Genomic DNA, 23201 nt, shown 5'->3' on the forward strand with positions numbered 1-23201 from the left:
TCCATCTAGAATTATATCCCTCGATACCTCCATCTAGAATGATATCCCTCTATACCTCCATCTAGAATTATATCCCTCTATACCTCCATCTAGAATTATATCCCTCTATACCTCCATCTAGAATTATATCCCTCTATACCTCCATCTAGAATTATATCCCTCTATACCTCCATCTAGAATTATATCCCTCTATACCTCCATCTAGAATTATATCCCTCTATACCTCCATCTAGAATTATATCCCTCTATACCTCCATCTAGAATTATATCCCTCTATACCTCCATCTAGAATTATATCCCTCTATACCTCCATCTAGAATTATATCCCTCTATACCTCCATCTAGAATTATATCCCTCTATACCTCCATCTAGAATTATATCCCTCTATACCTCCATCTAGAATTATATCCTTCTATACCTCCATCTAGAATTATATCCCTCTATACCTCCATCTAGAATTATATCCCTCTATACCTCCATCTAGAATTATATCCCTCTATACCTCCATCTAGAATTATATCCCTCTATACCTCCATCTAGAATTATATCCCTCTATACCTCCATCTAGAATTATATCCCTCTATACCTCCATCTAGAATTATATCCCTCTATACCTCCATCTATTATTATATCCCTCTATACCTCATCTAGAATTATATCCCTCTATACCTATATCTAGCACTCTGTCCTTCTATTACCTCTATCTAGCACTATATCCTTCTATAACCCCATCTAGCACTGTCCTTCTATACCTCTATCTATACCTCTATCTAGCACTGTCCATCTATACCTCTGTGGCACTATATCATTCTATACCTCCATCTAGCATTATATCCCTCTATACCTCCATCTAGCACTATATCCTTCTATACCTCCATCTAGCACTGTCCTTCTATCCTTCTATACCTCCATCTAGCATGCTATCCTTCCATACCCCCATCTAGCATGCTATCCTTCTATACCTCTATCTCGTACGCTATCCTTCTATACCCCCATTTTGCACGCTATCCTTCTATACCTCCATCTAAGCACTCTACCCTTCTATAGCCCGATCTCGCACGCTATCCTTCTATACCCCCATTTCGCACGCTATCCTTCTATACCCCCAACTAGCACGCTATCCTTCTATACCTCCATCTAGCACGCTATCCTTCTATACCTCCATCTAGCACTCTGTCCATCTATACATCCATCTAGAATTATATCCTTCCATACCTCCATCTAGAATTATATCCCTCTATACCTCCATCTAGAATTATATCCCTCTATACCTCCATCTAGAATTATATCCCTCTATACCTCCATCTAGAATTATATCCCTCTATACCTCCATCTAGAATTATATCCCTCTATATCTCCATCTAGAATTATATCCCTCTATACCTCCATCTAAAATTATATCCCTCTATACCTCCATCTAGAATTATATCCCTCTATACCTCCATCTAGAATTATATCCCTCTATACCTCCATCTAGAATTATATCCCTCTATACCTCCATCTAGAATTATATCCCTCTATACCTCCATCTAGAATTATATCCCTCTATACCTCCATCTAGAATTATATCCCTCTATATCTCCATCTAGAATTATATCCCTCTATACCTCCATCTAGAATTATATCCCTCTATACCTCCATCTAGAATGATATCCCTCTATACCTCCATCTAGAATTATATCCCTCTATACCTCCATCTAGAATTATATCCCTCTATACCTCCATCTAGAATTATATCCCTCTATACCTCCATCTAGAATTATATCCCTCTATACCTCCATCTAGAATTATATCCCTCTATACCTCCATCTAGAATTATATCCCTCTATACCTCCATCTAGAATTATATCCCTCTATACCTCCATCTAGAATTATATCCCTCTATACCTCCATCTAGAATTATATCCCTCTATACCTCCATCTAGAATTATATCCCTCTATACCTCCATCTAGAATTATATCCCTCTATACCTCCATCTAGAATTATATCCTTCTATACCTCCATCTAGAATTATATCCCTCTATACCTCCATCTAGAATTATATCCCTCTATACCTCCATCTAGAATTATATCCCTCTATACCTCCATCTAGAATTATATCCCTCTATACCTCCATCTAGAATTATATCCCTCTATACCTCCATCTAGAATTATATCCCTCTATACCTCCATCTAGAATTATATCCCTCTATACCTCCATCTATTATTATATCCCTCTATACCTCATCTAGAATTATATCCCTCTATACCTATATCTAGCACTCTGTCCTTCTATTACCTCTATCTAGCACTATATCCTTCTATAACCCCATCTAGCACTGTCCTTCTATACCTCTATCTATACCTCTATCTAGCACTGTCCATCTATACCTCTGTGGCACTATATCATTCTATACCTCCATCTAGCATTATATCCCTCTATACCTCCATCTAGCACTATATCCTTCTATACCTCCATCTAGCACTGTCCTTCTATCCTTCTATACCTCCATCTAGAATTATATCCCTCTATACCTCCATCTAGAATGATATCCCTCTATACCTCCATCTAGAATTATATCCCTCTATACCTCCATCTAGAATTATATCCCTCTATACCTCCATCTAGAATTATATCCCTCTATACCTCCATCTAGAATTATATCCCTCTATACCTCCATCTAGAATTATATCCCTCTATACCTCCATCTAGAATTATATCCCTCTATACCTCCATCTAGAATTATATCCCTCTATACCTCCATCTAGAATTATATCCCTCTATACCTCCATCTAGAATTATATCCCTCTATACCTCCATCTAGAATTATATCCCTCTATACCTCCATCTAGAATTATATCCCTCTATACCTCCATCTAGAATTATATCCTTCTATACCTCCATCTAGAATTATATCCCTCTATACCTCCATCTAGAATTATATCCCTCTATACCTCCATCTAGAATTATATCCCTCTATACCTCCATCTAGAATTATATCCCTCTATACCTCCATCTAGAATTATATCCCTCTATACCTCCATCTAGAATTATATCCCTCTATACCTCCATCTATTATTATATCCCTCTATACCTCATCTAGAATTATATCCCTCTATACCTATATCTAGCACTCTGTCCTTCTATTACCTCTATCTAGCACTATATCCTTCTATAACCCCATCTAGCACTGTCCTTCTATACCTCTATCTATACCTCTATCTAGCACTGTCCATCTATACCTCTGTGGCACTATATCATTCTATACCTCCATCTAGCATTATATCCCTCTATACCTCCATCTAGCACTATATCCTTCTATACCTCCATCTAGCACTGTCCTTCTATCCTTCTATACCTCCATCTAGCATGCTATCCTTCCATACCCCCATCTAGCATGCTATCCTTCTATACCTCTATCTCGTACGCTATCCTTCTATACCCCCATTTTGCACGCTATCCTTCTATACCTCCATCTAAGCACTCTACCCTTCTATAGCCCGATCTCGCACGCTATCCTTCTATACCCCCATTTCGCACGCTATCCTTCTATACCCCCAACTAGCATGCTATCCTTCTATACCTCCATCTAGCACGCTATCCTTCTATACCTCCATCTAGCACTCTGTCCATCTATACCTCCATCTAACACTCTGTCCGTCTATACCTCTAAGTATGAATATATACCTCCATTTATAATCACTCTTTTTATACATTTATCAATCTATCCTTTTACACCTCATCACTCTATACATGTATATATCACTCTATACCTCTAAATATTACTCTTTCCTTTCATCTATCTAGTGCTCTATCCTTCTATACCTCAATCAATACCTATATCTATCAACCTATCCTTCTATACCTCTATCCTTCTCTATCCTTTTGTACTTCTATCTTTGATACGTCAATCACTCTATCCTCCTATACTTCAAATTATCCTGCTATACCTCAATCTATCACTCCATCGCTATTTACTTTATTTCCTCTAATTACCATTCTATCCTTCTATACTGCTAATTATCACTCTATATATCACCATCCTTCTATACTTCTATCACAAGTAGTTACAAACAGCACAGGTTTTAAACTCTGGCCCTATATGGTGTATAATGTCTTTATAAATGTAAAAATGTTCTTGTGCGTTTTTCTTTTTGTCTCATGACTCCTGGGTGCTTTGTTGACTACAAACTTTCTTTACCAATCCGTGAGACAGACTGTTTGTTCCCACACTCGGGACTCTGATTCTCTATTGGTTACACAGACTCTTGGCCTCCTATCCTATTCTAACCACCTCTCACTGACTTTGTATTCATGTTACCTGATGAAATTGCTGTAAAATATGACCTTGTTGCCATCTAATGCACATTCAGATGTCATAAATCAGCACGGCAGAGATCTCCCTGTACTATGCCGTGCCTTGACTGTATTACTGTTGTTGATATCTGGAAATGTGCATGTTCACCCTGGCCCATCTACTGTTGGTAGGCCCAATTCTGACTGGTGCTCTGATATCACTGATTTCTGCTCTCGTAAAAGCCTGGTTTTTCTGCACGTTAACACTAGAAGCTTATTACCTAAAATGGATCAATTGAAAGTGTGGGTTCACAGCTCCAATCCAGATGTGTTGGTCGTTACTGAGACGTGGTTAAGGAAGAGTGTTTTGAATACTGATGTTAACCTGATGTTAAGATCTTCCAAAGGTGTGGGAGTGGCAAACTTTATCAAGGATCACCGTCAGTGCTCGGTTGTCTCCACCAAGTCTGTCCCCAAACAATTTGATTTGTTGGTTTTAAGCATTAAACTTTCAAAGCCAACATTTCCTCATCTCCCACCCCTTGTAATGTGACTATCCCCGATGCTTCTCCCTCTTTTTCCCCTGCCCCGCTACAAAGTTTCTCCCTGCAGGCAGTCACTGAGTCTGATGTGCTAGAGGAGCCCCTGAAACTTGCTGCCCCTATCATCACCAAGCCTATCTCTGACCTTTTTAACCTGTCACTCCTTTCTGAGAAGGTTCCCATTGCTTGGAAGGCAGCCACGGTTTGTCCTTTATTTAAAGGGGAGATCAAGCTGATCCTAACTGTTAAAGGCCTATTGCTATTTTCCCCAGTTTATCAAACGTGTTGGAAAAACGTGTCAATAATCAACTGACTGGCTTTCTTGATGTCTATAGTATTTTCTATGGTATGCAATCTGGTTTCCGCTCAGGTTATGGATGTGTCACTACAACCTTAAATGTCCTCAATGATGTCATCATTGCCCTTGATTCTAATCAATGTTGTGCTGCTATTTTTATTGACTTGGCCAAAGCTTTTGATACGGTAGACCATTCCATTCTTGTGGGCTGGCTAAGGAGTATTGGTGTCTCTGAGGTGTCTTTGGCCTGGTTTGCTAACTACCTCTCTCGAAGAGTGCAGTGTATAAAGTCAGAAAATCTGCTGTCTCAGCCAGAGTACCCCAAGGCTCCATCCTAGGCCCCACGCTCTTCTCAATTTACATCAACAACATAGCCCAGGCAGTAGGAAGCTCTCTCATCCATTTATATGCAGATGATACAGTCTATTACTCAGCTGGCCCCTCCCCGGATTCTGTGTTAAATGCTCTACAACAAAGCTTTCTTAGTGTCCAACATGCTTTCTCTACCCTTAACCTTGTTCTGACACCTCCAAAACAAAGGTCATGTGGTTTGGTAAGAAGAATGCCCCTCTCCCCACAGGTGTGATTACTACCTCTGAGGGTTTAGAGTTTGACGTAGTCACCTCATACAAGTACTTGGGAGTATGGCTAGACAGTGCACTGTCCTTCTCTCAGCACATATCAAAGCTGCAGGCTTAAGTTAAATCTAGACTTGGTTTCCTCAATCGTAATCGCTCCTCTTTCACAACAGCTGCTAAACTAACCCTGATTCAAATGACCATCCTTCCCATGCTAGATTACGGAGACATAATTTATAGATCGGCAGGTAAGTGTCTCTCGAGCGGCTAGATGTACTTTATTATTTGGCCATCAGATTTGCTACCAACGCTCCTTATAGGACACATCACTGCACTCTATACTCCTCTGTAAACTGGTCATCTCTGTGTACCTGTCGCAAGACCCACTGGTTGATGCTTATTTATTAAACCCTCTTAAGCCTCACTCAAATCAAAAAAAAAATGTTTTTAATGTATTTATATAGCCCTTCGTACATCAGCTGATATCTCAAAGTGCTGTACAGAAACCCAGCCTAAAACCCCAAACAGCAAGCAATGCAAGTGTTGAAGCATGTTGGCTAGGAAAAACTCCCTAGAAAGGCCAAAACCTAGGAAGAAACCTAGAGAGGAACCAGGCTATGAGGGGTGGCCAGTCCTCTTCTGGCTGTGCCGGGTGGAGATTATAACAGAACATGACCAAGATGTTCAAATGTTCAAAAATGACCAGCATGGTCAAATAATAGGTCTGGGACAGGTAGCGCGTCCGGTGAACAGGTCAGGATTCCATAGCCGCAGGCAGAACAGTTGAAACTGGAGCAGCAGCACGGCCAGGTGGACTGGGGACAGCAAGGAGTCATCATGCCAGGTAGTCCTGATGCATGGTCCTACGGCCCAGGTCATCCGAGAGAGAGAAAGAAAGAGAGAATTAGAGAGAGCACACTTAAATTCACACAGCACACCGGATAAGACAGGAGAAGTACTCCAGACTCCCCCCAGTACTCCTCACTCCCCCCTGTCTGAGATATCTACTGCAGCCCTCATCCTCCACATACAACACCCGTTCTGCCAGTCACATTCTGTTTAAGGTCCTCAAAGCAGACACATCCCTGGGTCGTTCCTCTTTTCAGTTCGCTGCAGCTAGCGACTGGAACAAGCTGCAACAAACACTCAAACTGGACAGTTTCATCTCAATCTCTTCATTGAAACACTCAAAGACTCAATCATGGATCTTGTGGTACTTTCTGGTTTACATTTCCCATGAATACCACTGGACAATCACAGAGTACCACAGGACATTTGCTAATAAAAGTTAGTAATGATGGCTACCTATCTACAATACAGACTAGTAATGATAGTTAGATAGCTAACAATGCTAATACAAGTTAATAATGATGAGATGGCGCCGAAGAGGATGGTTGACGTTTTACATGCCCGTAACGAATTGTGCTATTTTGTTCATTTTTTTTGCATTATAAAATGTATTTTGTACATAATGTTGCTGCTACCATCTCTTATGACCGAAAATAACTTCTGGACATCAGAACTGGGGTTGCTCACCACGAACTGGAAGAAAACTTTTCCTTTAAAGAGTCAGACGAGAAAGAGAGAACAGAGAAGCTATGGCTGGTAAGACGAGGGGTGGGGGTGTGTTTTTGTCAATAACAGCTGGTGCGCGACGTCTAATATTAAAGAAGTCTCGAGGTATTGCTTGCCTGAGGTAGAGTAACTTATGATAAGCTGTAGACCACACTGTCTACCAAGAGTTCTCATCTATTTTTATTCCTAGCCGTCTATTTACCACCATAGACCGATGCGACCGCACTCAAGCAACTCTATAAGGCCATAAGCAAACAAGAAAATGCTCACCCAGAAGTGGCTCTCCTAGTGGCCGGGGACTTTAATGCAGACAAACTCAAATCAGTTTTACCAAATGTTTTGCCAGCATGTCACAAGTGCAACCAGAGGAATAAAACTCTTGACCACCTTTACTCCACACACAGAGATGAGCACAAAGCTCTCCCCCGCCCTCCCTTGGCAACTCTGACTATAATTATATCCTCCTGATTCCTGCTTACAAGCAAAAACTAAAGCAGGAAGTACCAGTGATTCACTCAATAAGTGGTCAGATGATGCGGATGCTACACTACAGAACTGTTTTGCTAGCGCAGACTGGAATATGTTCCGGGATTCATCCAATGGCATTGAAGAGTATACCACCTCAATCACAAGCTTCATCAATAAGTGCATCGACGACGTCCCCCCCACAATGACCGGAAATACATATCCCAACCAGAAGCCATGGATTACAGGCAACATCGGTATCGAGCTAAAGGCTAGAGCTGCTGCTTTCAAAGAGAGGGACACTAATCTAGACGCCTATAAGAAATCCCGAGCCTCCGACGAACCATCAAACAAGGAAAGCGTCAATACAGGATTAAGATTGAATACTACTACACCGGCTCTGACCCTCGTCGGATGAGGCAGGGCTTGAAAACTATTACTGGCTAAAAAGGGAATCCCAGACGCGAGCTGCCCAGTGACGCGAGCCTATCAGACGAGCTAAATGCCTTTTATGCTCTCTTCTAGGCAAGCAACACTGAAGCATGCAGGAGATCACCAGGAGAGTGCGATAACACTCTCGGTAGCCGATGTGAGCAAGACCTTTAAACAGGTAATTCAACAAAGCCGCGGGGCCAGATGGATTACCAGGAGGTGTACTCAAAACATGCGTGGACCAACTGGCAGGTGTCTTCACTGACATTTTCAACCTTTGCCTGACTGAGTCTGTAATACCTACATGTTTCAAGCACCCACCATAGTCCCTGTGCCCAATGAAGCGAAGGTAACCTGTCTAAATGATTACCGCCCCATAGCCCTCAAGTCAGTAGCCATAAAGTGCTTTGAAAGGCCGGTCATGGCTCACATCAACAGCATCCTCCCGGATACCCTAGACCATCTCCAATTTGCATACCGCGACATAAGGAACACCTATGTGAGAATGCTGTTCATTGACTACAGCTCAGAGTTCAACACCAGTGCCCATGAAGCTCATCACTAAGCTAAGGACCCTGGGACTAAACACCTCTCTCTGCAAATGGATCCTGGACTTCATGAGGGGGCCTCCCCCAGGTGGTAAGGGTAGGCAACAACACAGCTGCCACACTGATCCTCAACACAGGGGCCCCTCAGGGGTGTGTACTTAGTCCCCTCCTGTACTCCCTGTTCACCCACAACTGCGTGGCCAAACACGACTCCAACACCATTAAGTTTGTTGACGACACAACAGTGGTAGGCCTGATCACCGACAATGATGAGACAGCCTGTAGGAAGGAGGTCAGAGAACTGGTAGTGTGGTGCAGGACAACAACCTCTCCCTCAATGTGAGCAAGACAAAGGAGCTGATCATGGATGACAGGAAAAGGTGGACTGAACAGGCCCCCATTAACATCAATGGGGCTGTAGTGGAGTGAGTTTCAAGTTCCTTGGTGTCCACATCATCAACAAACTATCATGGTCCAAACAAACCAAGACAGTCTTGAAGATAGCACGACAAAACCTTTTGCCCCTCAGGAGACTGAAAAGATTTGGCATGGGTCCCCAGATCCTCAGAAGTAGCTGCACCATCGAGAGCATCCTGACCGGTTGCATCACCGCCTGGTATGGCAACTGCTCGGCATCTGACCGTAAGGCGCTACAGACGGTAGTGCGTACGGCCCAGTACATCACCGGGGCCAAGCTTCCTGCAATCCAGGAACTATATAATAGGTGGTATGAGAGGAAAGCCCATAAAATTCTCCAGTCACCCATGTCATGGACTGTTTTCTCTGCTACCACACGACAAGCGGTACCAGAGCTCTAAGTCTAAGACCAAAAGGCTCCTTTACAGCTTCTACCCCCAAGCCATAAGACTGCTGAACAATTAATCAGATGGCCACCGGACTATTACATTTACCCCACACCAATTTGTTTTAACCCTAACCCTGGCTCACTGAATTGTGTAACACATTCTCACATTAGCACTAATCCTGACCTTAACACTAACCCACACCCTGACAATAACCCTGACCTTAACACTAACCCACACCCTGACAATAACCCTGACCTTAACACTAACCCACACCTTAACACTAACCCACACCCTGACACTAACCCTGACCTTAACACTAACCCTCACCCTAACACTAACCCTCACCCTAACACTAACCTGTATATTGCCTCGTTATTCTTATGTTATTGTGTTAATTTATATTATTTTTTACTTTAGTTTATTTGGTAAATATTTTCTTATTAACTCTTGAACTACACTGATGGTTAAGAGCTTGTAAGTAAGCATTTCACAGTAAGGTGTCATCTACAAGTCTCTGCTAGGTAAAGCCCAGCCTTACCTCAGCTCACTGGTCACCATAGCAGCACCCACCCGTAGCATGAGCTCCAGCAAGTATATCTCACTAGTCACCCCCAAAGCCAATTCTTCCTTTGGCCGCCTCTCCTTCCAGTTCTCTGCTGCCAATGACTGGAACGAACTGCAAAAATCTCTGAAGCTGGAGACTCTTACCTCCCTCACTAGCTTTAAGCACCAGCTGTTAGAGCAGCTCACAGATCTCTGCACCTGTACATAGCTCATCTGTAAATAGCCCATCCAATCTACCTCATCCCCATACTGTATTTATTTATCTTGCTCCTTTGCACCCCAGTATCTCAACTTGCACATTCATCTTCTGCACATCCTACTATTCCAGTGTTTAATTGCTAAGTTGTAATTATTTTGCCACTATGGCCTATTTATTGTCTTACCCCCCTTATCCTACCTCATTTGCACACGCTGTTTATAGATTTTTTTACTCTATTATTGATTGTATGTTTGTTTATTCCATGTGTAACTCTGTTGTTGTATGTGTCGAACTGCTTTGCTTTATCTTGGCCAGGTCGCAGTTGCAAATGAGAACTTGTTCTCAACTAGCCTACCTGGTTAAATAAAGGGAACTTGTTCTCAACTAGCCTACCTGGTTAAATAAAGGGAACTTGTTCTCAACTAGCCTACCTGGTTAAATAAAGGGAACTTGTTCTCAACTAGCCTACCTGGTTAAATAAAGGGAACTTGTTCTCAACTAGCCTACCTGGTTAAATAAAGGGAACTTGTTCTCAACTAGCCTACCTGGTTAAATAAAGGGAACTTGTTCTCAACTAGCCTACCTGGTTAAATAAAGGGAACTTGTTCTCAACTAGCCTACCTGGTTAAATAAAGGGAACTTGTTCTCAACTAGCCTACCTGGTTAAATAAAGGGAACTTGTTCTCAACTAGCCTACCTGGTTAAATAAAGGGAACTTGTTCTCAACTAGCCTACCTGGTTAAATAAAGGGAACTTGTTCTCAACTAGCCTACCTGGTTAAATAAAGGGAACTTGTTCTCAACTAGCCTACCTGGTTAAATAAAGGGAACTTGTTCTCAACTAGCCTACCTGGTTAAATAAAGGGAACTTGTTCTCAACTAGCCTACCTGGTTAAATAAAGGGAACTTGTTCTCAACTAGCCTACCTGGTTAAATAAAGGTGAAGTAAAATAAAGGTCTACACTTGTTGTATTCGGCGCATTTGACAAATAAATTTTAATTTGATTAGATAGCGAACAATGCTTATACAGGCTAATTACAATAGTTAGCTATATATCACTCTATCCTGTATTTTGGTTGATAATTTACTGTATGTGTGTTTGTGTTAGATGGGGGTAACGTTTTCCGCAGTGTTTGGAGTGATCCTGTATCGTATCACCATGCTGTCTATCTGGTCCATGAACCCAGACCCTGAGGCCAAGGCCTCTGTTAGGATGACCGTCACCACCACTGCCATCATCATCAACCTGCTTGTTGTATTGATACTGGATGAGATCTACGGAGCTATCGCTGTCTGGCTGACTAAACTGGGTAACACTAACACTAACCTGACCCTCACCCTAACACTGACCCTATCGCTGTCTGGCTCACTAAACTGGGTAACACTAACCTGACCCTAACACTGACCCTCACCCTAACACTAACCCTGACACTGACCCTATCGCTGTCTGGCTGACTGAACTGGGTAACACTGACCCTAACCCTAACACTAACCCTAACCCTGACACTGACCCTATCGCTGTCTGGCTGTCTGGCTAACTAAACTGGGTAACACTAACCTGACCCTAACACTGACCCTCACCCTAACACTAACCCTGACACTGACCCTATCGCTGTCTGGCTGTCTGGCTAACTAAACTGGGTAACACTAACCTGACCCTAACACTGACCCTCACCCTAACACTAACCCTGACACTGACCCTATCGCTGTCTGGCTGACTGAACTGGGTAACACTGACCCTAACCCTAACACTAACCCTAACCCTAACCCTGACACTGACCCTATCGCTGTCTGGCTGTCTGGCTAACTAAACTGGGTAACACTAACCTGACCCTAACACTGACCCTATCACTGTCTGTCTCACTAAACTGGGTAACACTAACCTGACCCTAACACTAACCCTGACACTATCGCTGTCTGGCTGACTGAACTGGGTAACACTGACCCTCACCCTATCACTGCCTGGCTCACTGAGCTGGGCAGCAGGGTAGCCTAGTGGTTAGAGCGTTGGACTAGTAACTGGAAGGTTGCAAGTTCAAATCCCCGAGCTGACAAGGTACACATCTGTCATCACTGAACAGGCAGTTAACCCACTGTTCCTAGGCCATCATTGAAAATAAGAATTTGTTCTTAACTGACTTGCCTAGTTAAATAAAGGTAAAATAAATAAACAAACTGAACTGGATAACACTGACCCTCACCCTAACACTAACCGTATCGCTGTCTGGCTCACTGAACTGGGTAACACTGACCCTATTGCTGTCTGGGTAACACTAACACTAACCTGACCCTCACCCTAACACTAACCCTATTGCTCACTAAACTGGGTAACACTAACCCTCACCCTAACACTAACCCTGTCACTGTCTGGCTCACTGAACTGTTTAACACACACTTCTGATAACGTCTAATAATGTGATTGGCTTGTCTTGTCTGTCAGAGGTTCCTAAGACAGAAGCAGAGTTTGAGGAGCGTCTGATTCTGAAATCGTTTCTGTTGAAGTCCATGAACACCTTTGCTCCTGTCTTCTATGTGGCTTTCTTCAAGGGCAGGTGAGGGTGTGTGTGGGTGTGTGGGTGTGTGGGTGTGTGTGTGTGTGTGTGTGTGTGTGTGTGTGTGTGTGTGTGTGTGTGTGTGTGTGTGTGTGTGTGTGTGTGTGGGGGTGTGTGTGTGTGTGTGTGGGGGTGTGTGTGGGGGTGTGTGTGTGTGTGTGTGTGTGTGTGTGTTTTATTTTTATTGAACCTTTATATTGACAGGGAGTCATGTTGAGACCAAGGTCTCCTTTCCAAATGAGCCCTGTATAGCACCACAATACCAAATAATAAAACATTATACACATCAGTTCACTAGGAAAAGCCAAACAGAGATACACATACACAATCATAGAAAATAAACCCATGTTCCAGCATAAAGGTCCTCAATCATTCATCTGAATTGCTCTATAGGCACCAAATCAAAAAAATGTTTGACTTTTTGAGATTATTCCACAAGTAAAATGCAACAAAACTAAAATCTGATTTACCTAACTCTGTAGAGACCCAATTCATTTCCAGAGTTAGCCATCCCTGACACCGGGTGTGGTAACTCCTACATGTAAAGGTTATTCATGATGTTAGGTACAGAGGGAGTTTTTGCAAAAGAGCTTTATGAATGAAAAGAGAGCAATGTAATTACTTTTATACAACGGGTGGGTCTAATCCTGGATGCTGATTGGTTAAAATTGTGTTCCAGACGGTATCTACAGATCGTTATCAATAAAACATCACAAGGTGCAGAGCAATCAATTTTCCTTCTCGGGGCAAGGAGACCCCCAGCTCCACTAAAATCATTGATAACTTTGTGCCATTTTCAAGGGATTGTTAAATAAATGTTAACTATCTGGTTGTAATATCATCACTGCAACACATGTAATATCATCAGCGTGACACGCCCCCCAATGTGAGTGAGTGTGTTGATGAAACGCGTTTTGCTAGCCTGAATTACAATACTCCGCCATTTATTTATCACAACGTGAATTTCACAAAATGTTTAATTCTGTGTTTGGTTTATCCGGGACAATGTGGTCTGTCAGGACTTCCAATGTAGCTGCTATTTGCTTGCAGAGGCTTACAGGTGCAAAGTGGCTACTTTTAGCAAACAAGTAGCGAACGTACACAAGCTACTGGGGAATCCACACCCGCCTACTTCTTCTTTGTCTTCTACCCCAGTAGTCAGATGCCGCTCTGGCCTAGTGTAAGTGTCTCCGCTGTGTCGGCTCTCTACAGCCGACTGGCCGTTACTCTGCAGGGATCCCTCCCAGAAGGGGTCTTCCCCTTTCCTGGATAATGGAGTTAGTAGGATGTTCCTGTTCTGAATCCTACCAACCAGCCATGGAGACATGTCACTCGCCGTGGCAGTTGAAAACAGAGACCTCTGGCAATGGGGGCCTCCTTGGCGAAGGTGAGCCCGGACACAGACTAGAAACAGCTTCGATGCCCTGGTTCCAGAGGTTACGGCGCCGCCTTCCCTGGGGGCTTAAGATTTGAGATCGGATACAGAGGTACCTGCGCCTTCGTCCTCTATTTTGTCTCCCTCTCCGGTGGCTTCTACATGGGGTTCAGATCCTCAGAGCTCCGCCCTCGTCGGACCGTGAGGCTGTCTAAGACTGCAGCTCAACCTTTTTGTTTCAGTCTGTTGTTTCAGAAGTTTTATTTTGCTTTATTCTTTTGTTTTTTTCATAAGTGTTTGTGTCAAAACCTGCTACCAACTAGCCAGCTAGGTTGCAATGGATCCCGCTTCGACCTTTTCCAGCACTGTAGAAGCTGTGTTTATTGTGCTCTTGTCTGGGACAATATTGACAATCTGGAGTTCCAATGTGGCAATTGTTTGCTTATGGAGGATTACGGGAATGAGGTGGCATTCCTTAGCAAGCAAATTTCAATTCTGCACAGACTTTTGGGGAAAACGCAAATTGGAACTTTCTCGTTCTCACCCATTAGCTGAAACATAAATAACATTGTCATGTCTACTTCTGATAAGCTTCCCAGTAAATCAATAAAATATATCAAGCATCCCAGGAAAGTGCTAAAAATAGCCCATATTAGCATATTAGCATATGTAGTCTAAGAAACAAGGTTCATGAAATTGATATCTTGCTAGAAACAGACAACATTCATTGAAAAATCCAAGATGCCGTTGCAGTAGGACATGTGTATCTGTCTTTGTCTTATCCCGTGTCTTATCCCGTGTATATAGCCAGCCTTTTTCATATATATCTTAATATCACTTTCTATCTACGAACTAAATATACTTTCCTGCAACCCGCTTCACCCAATGTGGTACGGATCTGCTTTTTTTATTCCTTATAAGCCTTTGTTAGCCACGGCTAGCGGTCTTCCCCTTTTTCCCCGTCATCAGCCAGCCTTAGATCGGACATCACCTGCCAGTCTGCACAGCTCGATATCAACCTAGAGACTATCGGACTGCTTCTCTCTACCATATCACCAGATTCTTGCCGCTCTGGATCATTACACCGGATCATCGCAGCTAGCAAGCTGAAAACGAGTGGCTACTGTTAACTAACGCCCCTGTTCCAAAGCAAGCACCAGCTAGCATTGAGCTAGCCTCGAGCTAAAATACTTCCTTTGCCAATTGGCCTGGACCCATTATTGTCGACACGGAGCCCGGCCGATCCATCACGACTGGACTGCCGACATGATGGCCCGATGTGGTCTCAACAGGCTATTCTGTTATGATGTTGCCGAAGACCCATCTACTAGCCACGGCCCGCTCGCTTTTCTGAATGCTGTGTCCCCTGCTCGCCTAGCATTGTAGTGACTACCGAACGGCACCCTGACTCACCTATTGCTGCTTTTCTGACCCTATGATCACTCGGCTACACAGCTTATAGAATCGCGACGGAGGAAATGGCAGCAGTTTTAAGGACACCCAACAAATTGTGCTATTATGTGTTTTTTTTCCCGGTTGTTTCTACAACCGTATCTTACGGCAGAAAATAACTTCTGGATATCAGGACAGCGATCACTCACCTCGGATTAGACAAAGATTTTTTCTACAACAAGGACGATGCACAAGACATTTTCCAAACACCCAACAGGGCCGACATTCCAGTTATTCGCAAGAGGAAGTGACGCAGGTACAGAGGACGAAGAGCCGGATGCCTAGTCAGGATCCAGAGAAGGCGACTGGGAAAGCTGCCGTTACCGTCAATACTACTCGCCAACGTGCAATCATTGGACAATAAATTAGACGAGGTACGATCACGAATATACTACCAACGGGACATCAAAAACTGTAATATCCTATGTTTCACAGAATCGTGACTGAATGACGTCATGGATATTCAGCTAGCGGGATATACGCTGCACCAGCAAGATAGAACATCGCACTCCGGTAGGACGAGGGGGGGCGGTCTGTGCATATTTGTAAACAACAACTAGTACACGAAATCTAAGGAAGTCTCTAGATTTTGCTCGTCTGAAGAAGAGTATATTGTGATAAATTGCAGGCCACACTACTAACCTAGAGAGTTTTCAGCTATACTTTTCGTGGCTGTTTATTTACCACCACAGACCGATTCTGGCTCTAAGACCGCACTCAGTCAGATGTATATGGAAATAAGCAAACGAAACCACTCACCCAGAGGCGGCCCTCCTAGTGGCCGGAGAGTTTTAATGCAGGGAAACTTAAATCAGTTCTACCAAATTTCTATCAACATGTTAAATGTGCAACCAGAGGGAAAACAATTCTTGATCACCTTTACTCCACACACAGAGACACGAACAAAGCTCTCCCTCGCCCCCCATTTGGTAAATCCGACCACAACTCTATCCTCCTGATTCCTGCTTACAAGCAAAAATTAAAGCAGGAAGCACCAGTGATTCGGTCTATTAAAAAAGTGATCAGATGAAGCAGATGCTAAACTACAGGACTGTTTTGCTATCACAGACTGGAACATGTTCCGGGATTCTTCCAATGGCCTTGGGGAGTACACCACGTCCATCACTGGCTTTATCAATACGTGCTTCGAGGACGTTGTTCCCACAGCGACTGTATGTACATACCCCAACCAGAAGCCATGGATTACAGGCAACTTTCACACTGAGCTAAAGGGTAGAGCTGCAGCTTTCAAGGTGTGGGACTCTAACCCGGAAGCTTACAAGAAATCCTGCTAAGCCCTGCGACGAACCATCAAACAGGAAAAGCGTCAATACAGGGCTAAGATTGAATCATACTACACCGGCTCCGACGCTCATCTTATGTGGCAGGGCTTGCAAACTATTACAGACTACAAAGGGAAGCACAGCCGTGAGCTGCCCAGTGACAAGACCCTACCAGATGTGCAAAATCACTTCTATGCTCGCTTCGAGGCAAGCAACACTGAGGCATGCATGAGAGCATCAGCTGTTCCGGATGACTGTGAGATCATGCTCTCCGTAGCCGATTTGAGTAAGACCTTTAAACAGGTCAACATACACAAGGCTGCGGGGCCAGATGGATTACCAGGACGTGTGCTCCGGGCATGTGCTGACCAACTGGCAGGTGTCTTCACTGACATTTTCAACATGTCCCTGATTGAGTCTGTAATACCAACATGTTTCAAGCAGACCACCATAGTCCCTGTGCCCAAGAACACAAAGGCAACCTGCCTAAATGACTACAGAACTGTAGTACTCACGTCCGTAGCCATGAAGTGCTTTGAAAGGATGGTCATGGCTCACATTAACACCATTATCCCAGAAACCCGAGACCCACTCCAATTTGCATACCGCCCAAACAAATTGGGCATACCGCCTCCACACTGCACTTTCCCACCTGGACAAAAGGAACACTTATGTGAGAATGCTATTCATTGACAATAGCTCAGTGTTCAACATCATAATATCCTCAAAGCTCATCACTAAGCTAAAGATCCTGGGACTAAACACACCCCTTGCAACTGGATCCTGGACTTCCTGACAGGCCGCCCCCAGGTGGTGAGGGTAGGTAGCAACACATCTGCCGTGCTGATCCTCAACGCTGGAGCTCCACAGAGGTGCGTGCTCAGTCCCCCCCTGTACTCCCTGTTCACCCACGACCGCATGGCCAGGCACGACTCCACGCCATCATTACGTTTGCAGACGACACAACGGTGGTAGGCCTGATCACCGACAACGACGAGACGGCCTGTAGGGAGGAGGTCAGAGACCTGACCGGGAGGTGCCAGAAAAACAACCTATCCCTCAACGTAACCAAGACTAAGGAGATGATTGTGGACTACAGGAAAAGGAGGACCGAGCACATAAGGCTTTGCTAGGTAAAGCTCCGCCATATCTCAGCTCACTGGTCACCATAGCAACACCCACCCATAACACGCGTTCTAGCAGGTATATTTCACTGGTCATACCCAAAGCCAACTCCTCAATTGGCCGCCTTTCCTTCCAGTTCTCTGCTGCCAATGACTGGAACAAATGGCAAAAATCACTGAAGTTGGAGACTTATATCTCCCTCACTAACTTCAAGCATCGGCTGTCAGAGCAGCTTACCGATCACTGCAGCTGTACACAGCCCATCTGTAAATAGCCCATCCAACCAACTGCCTACCTCATCCCCATATTTGTTTTGGTTTTTTTCTGCTCTTTTGCACACCAGTATTTCTACGTGCACATCCTCATCTGCACATCTATCACTCCAGTGTTAATTGCTAAATTATAATTTCTTCGCCACTATGGCCTATTTATTGCCTTACCTCCTTACTTCATTTGCACACTCTGTAAGGTCCTGGGTGTCGTGAGGGTGAAATCAGGCGCAGGAAAGCAGAGTTCAATAAAGTGCTTTTTTTTAATGCACACACGGTGAACTATGGTCACCCCACTTACGGGTGCTTAAACCAAATGCCCCAGACACAGGGAAACGAAAACAGTCTAGCACTAAATACACGAACATGGTTCTAATGCCAACACCAGGGTTACAACAATCAATCCCGCACAAAGAACCAGGCGGGCCGGCTGACTAATAAAGCCTCACTAATTACAACCAACTCAAAACAGGTGTAATCAATAAACACATAAGGAGGGGGAGAAAAGAATCAGTGGCAGCTAGCAGGCCGGTGACAACGAGCGCCGAGCGCCACCCGAACGGGAAGGGTAGCCACCTTCGGCCGGAGTCGGGACTCACACTGTATACAGATTTTCTATTGTGTTATTGACTGTACGTTTCTTTATCCCAACAACTCTGTTGTTTTTGTCGCACTGCTTTGCTTTATCTTGGCCAGGTCGCAGTTGTAAATGAGAACTTGTTCTCAACTGGCCTACTTGGTTAAATAAAGGTGAAATAAAAATAGAATAATAAATTGGCTGGCCGGGATGTTATTTCGCGCTCTATCAATTACTGTGGCGGGCCGGGCGTATGCATGCTGACATGGTGGCCAGTTGTACAGTGTTTCCTCCAACAGGTAGGTGTGGCTGGCTTCCGGGTTAAGCGGGCAGTGTGTCAAGAAGTAGTGCGGCTTGGCAGGGCTGTGTTTCGGAGGATGCATGGTTCTCAACCTTCGCCTCTCACGAGTCCGGATGAAAAAAAAAACAATGACAAGCCACCAGGGTCTGACAAATTGGATGGAAAATTACTGAGGATAATAGCAGACTATATTGCCACTCATATTTGCCATATTTTCGATTTAAGCCCACTAGAACGTGTGTGCCCTTTCATTCCGCTACCTAAGAATAGTAAAGCCCCCTTTACTGGCTCAAATAGTCAACCAATCAGCCTGTTACTAACCCTTTTTTGTTAACTTTTGGAGAAAAAAAATATTTGACCAGATACAATGCTATTTTACATTAAAATAATTTTAAACAGATTTTCAGCACGTTTATAGGGAAGGACATTCAACATGCAAAGCACTTATACGAATTACTGATAATTGGCTGAGAGAAGTTGATGATGAAAAGATTATGGGGGCTGTTTTGTTAGACTTCGGTGCTGGTCATAGTCTGCTGCTGGAAAAACATTATGGCTCTAGACCCCCTGCTATAATGTGGATAAAGAGTTACCTGTCTAACAGAAACACAGAGGCTGTTCTTCAGTGGAAGCCTCTCCAACATAATCCAGGTAGAATCAAGAATTCCTGAGGGAACACATACAGTGGGGAGAACAAGTATTTGATACACTGCCGATTTTGCAGGTTTTCCTACTTACAAAGCATGTAGAGGTCTCAAATTTTTATCATAGGTACACTTCAACTGTGAGAGACGGAATCTAAAACAAAAATCCAGAAAATCACATTGTATGATTTTTATGTAATGCACTGTGGGACCTTATATAGACAGGTGTGTCTTTCCAAATCATCTCATTTTTTTTATTTTTTATACATTTGCAAACATTTATTAAAACCTGTTTTTGCTTTGTCATTGTGGAGTATTGTGTTGAGGATCAACATTGCGGATGTGTTGTAACCTACCCTTACCACCTGGGGGCGGCCCTTCAGGAAATCCAGGATCCAGTTGCAGAGGGAGGTGTTTAGTTCCAGGGTTCTTAGCTTATTGATGAGTTTGGGGTATTGTGTTTAGATTGAGGGTAAAAGTTTAGTAAATACATCTGAATAAGGCTGTAACGTAAAACAAAATGTGGAAAACGTCAAGGGGTCTGAATGCTTTCCCAATGCACTGTATGTGCCTCTCTCCCTCCTCCCTCTCGCTCTGTAGGTTTGCTGGACCTCCAGGGGACTATGTCTACTTGTTTGGCCACTTCCGCATGGAGGAGGTGGGTTCACTACAACACACACACACACACATGTGCACACAAACACACACACTAATGCTGTTTGCGTGTGTGCGTATTTTCTCCACAGTGTGCCCCACCAGGCTGTCTGATAGAGCTGTGTATCCAGCTTAGTATGATCATGTTGGGAAAACAACTCATCCAGAACAACGTGTTCGAGATTGTTATACCGTATGTATATACACACACACAAACACACACACACACACACACACACACACACACACACACACACACATACAAACAGGTACTATCGCTTATATGTCAATTACAGTTTGGAGCAGTCTGAGAGGTAGCTTTAACGTTACCTAGCTCATATCTGTAAATAGATTCCACAACGCTAATAGTTAGCTTTCTCATATCTATAAATGGGTTACAAAGCTATTTTAACATTAGTAGTTAGCTAGTTCATATCTGTAAATACATAACTATCTTAAAATGGCTGAACGGTGACATTAAGAACGTACAGCTGGCGGGTTATACACTATCGGCAGCATACAACAGCAGCCTCTGGTAAGACACGGGGCGGGGGCCTATGCATATTTGTAAACAACAGCTGGTGCACGATATCTAAGGAAGTCTCAGGGTTTTGCCTGCCTGAGGTAGAGGATCTCATGATAAGTTATAGACCACAATATTTACCGAGAGAGATTTCATCATTTTTTGTAGCTGTCTACATACCACCACAGACCGATGCTGGCACTAAGAACGCACTCAATGAGCTGTATAGGGCTTAAGCAAACAGGATAACGCTCATCCCTAGTGGCCGGGGACTTTAAAGCAGGGAAACTTAAATCAGTTTTACTTCATCTCTATCAGCATGTTAAATGTGCAACCAGAGGGGAAAAATCTAGACCTCCTTTACTCCACACACAGAGATGCGTACAAAGCTCTCCTTCGCCCTCCGGCTCTGACACTCGTCGGATGTGGTAGGGCTTGCAAACTATTACTATTATAGCAAACTATTATTAAGCACAGCCGAGAGCTGCCCAGTGACACAAGCCAACCAGACAAGCTAAATAGCTTCTATGCTCGATTCGAGGCAAGTAACACTGAAACATGCATGAGAGCATCAAATGTTCCGGACCACTGTGTGATCATGCTCTCCACAGCCGATGTGAGTAAGCCCTTTAAACAGGTCAACATTCACAAGGCTGCAGGGCCAGACAGATTACCAGGACGTGTACCGCGAGCATGCGCTGACCAACTGGCAAGTGTCTTCACTGACATTTTCAACCTCTCCCTGTCCGAGTCTGTAATACCAACATGTTTCAAGCAGACCACCATAGTACCTGTGCCCAAGAACACTAAGCTAACCTGCATAAATTACTACCAACCTTAGCACTCACGTCTCTAGCCATGAAATGCTTTGAAAGGCTGGTCATGGCTCACATCAACACCATTATCCCAGAAACTCTAGAACCACTCCAATTTGCATACCGCCCCAACAGATCCACAGAGCCAGAAATCTTGCTTGTTTGTAGGTGGCCAAATACTTATTTTCCACCATAATTTGCAAATAAATTCATTAAAAATCCTACAATGTGATTTTCTGGATTTTTTTTCTCATTTAGTCTGTTATAGTTGAACTGTACATATGATGAAAATTACAGGCCTCTCTCATCTTTTTAAGTGGGAGAACTTGCACAATTGGTGGCTGACTAAATACTTTTTTGCCCCACTGTATATATACCCTACATAACCCTATATATATATATATATATATATATATATATACCCTACATAACCCTATATATATATACAGTGCTTTGCGAAAGTATTCGGCCCTCTTGAACTTTGCGACCTTTTGCCACATTTCAGGCTTCAAACATAAAGATATAAAACTGTATTTTTTTGTGAAGAATCAACAACAAGTGGGACACCATCATGAAGTGGAACGACATTTATTGGATATTTCAAACTTTTTTAACAAATCAAAAACTGAAAAATTGGGCGTGCAAAATTATTCAGCCCCTTTAAGTTAATACTTTGTAGCGCCACCTTTTGCTGCAATTACAGCTGTAAGTCGCTTGGGGTATGTCTCTATCAGTTTTGCACATCGAGAGACTGAAATTTTTTCCCATTCCTCCTTGCAAAACAGCTCGAGCTCAGTGAGGTTGGATGGAGAGCATTTGTGAACAGCAGTTTTCAGGTCTTTCCACAGATTCTCAATTGGATTCAGGTCTGGACTTTGACTTGGCCATTCTAACACCTGGATATGTTTATTTTTGAACCATTCCATTGTAGATTTTGCTTTATGTTTTGGATCAGTGTCTTGTTGGAAGACAAATCTCCGTCCCAGTCTCAGGTCTTTTGCAGACTCCATCAGGTTTTCTTCCAGAATGGTCCTGTATTTGGCTCCATCCATCTTCCCATCCATTTTAACCATCTTCCCTGTCCCTGCTGAAAAAAAGCAGGCCCAAACCATGATGCTGCCACCACCATGTTTGACAGTGGGGATGATGTGTTCAGGGTGATGAGCTGTGTTGCTTTTACGCCAAACATAACATTTTGCATTGTTGCCAAAAAGTTCAATTTTGGTTTCATCTGACCAGAGCACCTTCTTCCACATGTTTGGTGTGTCTCCCAGGTGGCTTGTAGCAAACTTTAAACAACACTTTTTATGGATATCTTTAAGAAATTTCTTTCTTCTTGCCACTCT

General features: G+C 43.5%; 1 protein-coding gene across 1 annotated transcript in view; it reads left to right on the plus strand.

Moving 5' to 3' along the window:
• Positions 1-23201, plus strand: part of LOC116375772 (anoctamin-1-like) — a 214212-nt gene that overhangs the window by 180674 nt on the left and 10337 nt on the right. The window contains exons 17-20 of the mRNA XM_031832859.1: positions 11394-11595; positions 12726-12837; positions 20464-20521; positions 20610-20710. Of these exons, the coding sequence (XP_031688719.1) occupies positions 11394-11595; positions 12726-12837; positions 20464-20521; positions 20610-20710 (473 nt within the window). The remainder of the gene's footprint in view (positions 1-11393; positions 11596-12725; positions 12838-20463; positions 20522-20609; positions 20711-23201) is intronic.

The sequence above is a fragment of the Oncorhynchus kisutch genome, linkage group LG10 (assembly GCF_002021735.2).
Source record: "Oncorhynchus kisutch isolate 150728-3 linkage group LG10, Okis_V2, whole genome shotgun sequence".
Classification (NCBI taxonomy): Eukaryota; Metazoa; Chordata; class Actinopteri; order Salmoniformes; family Salmonidae; genus Oncorhynchus; species Oncorhynchus kisutch.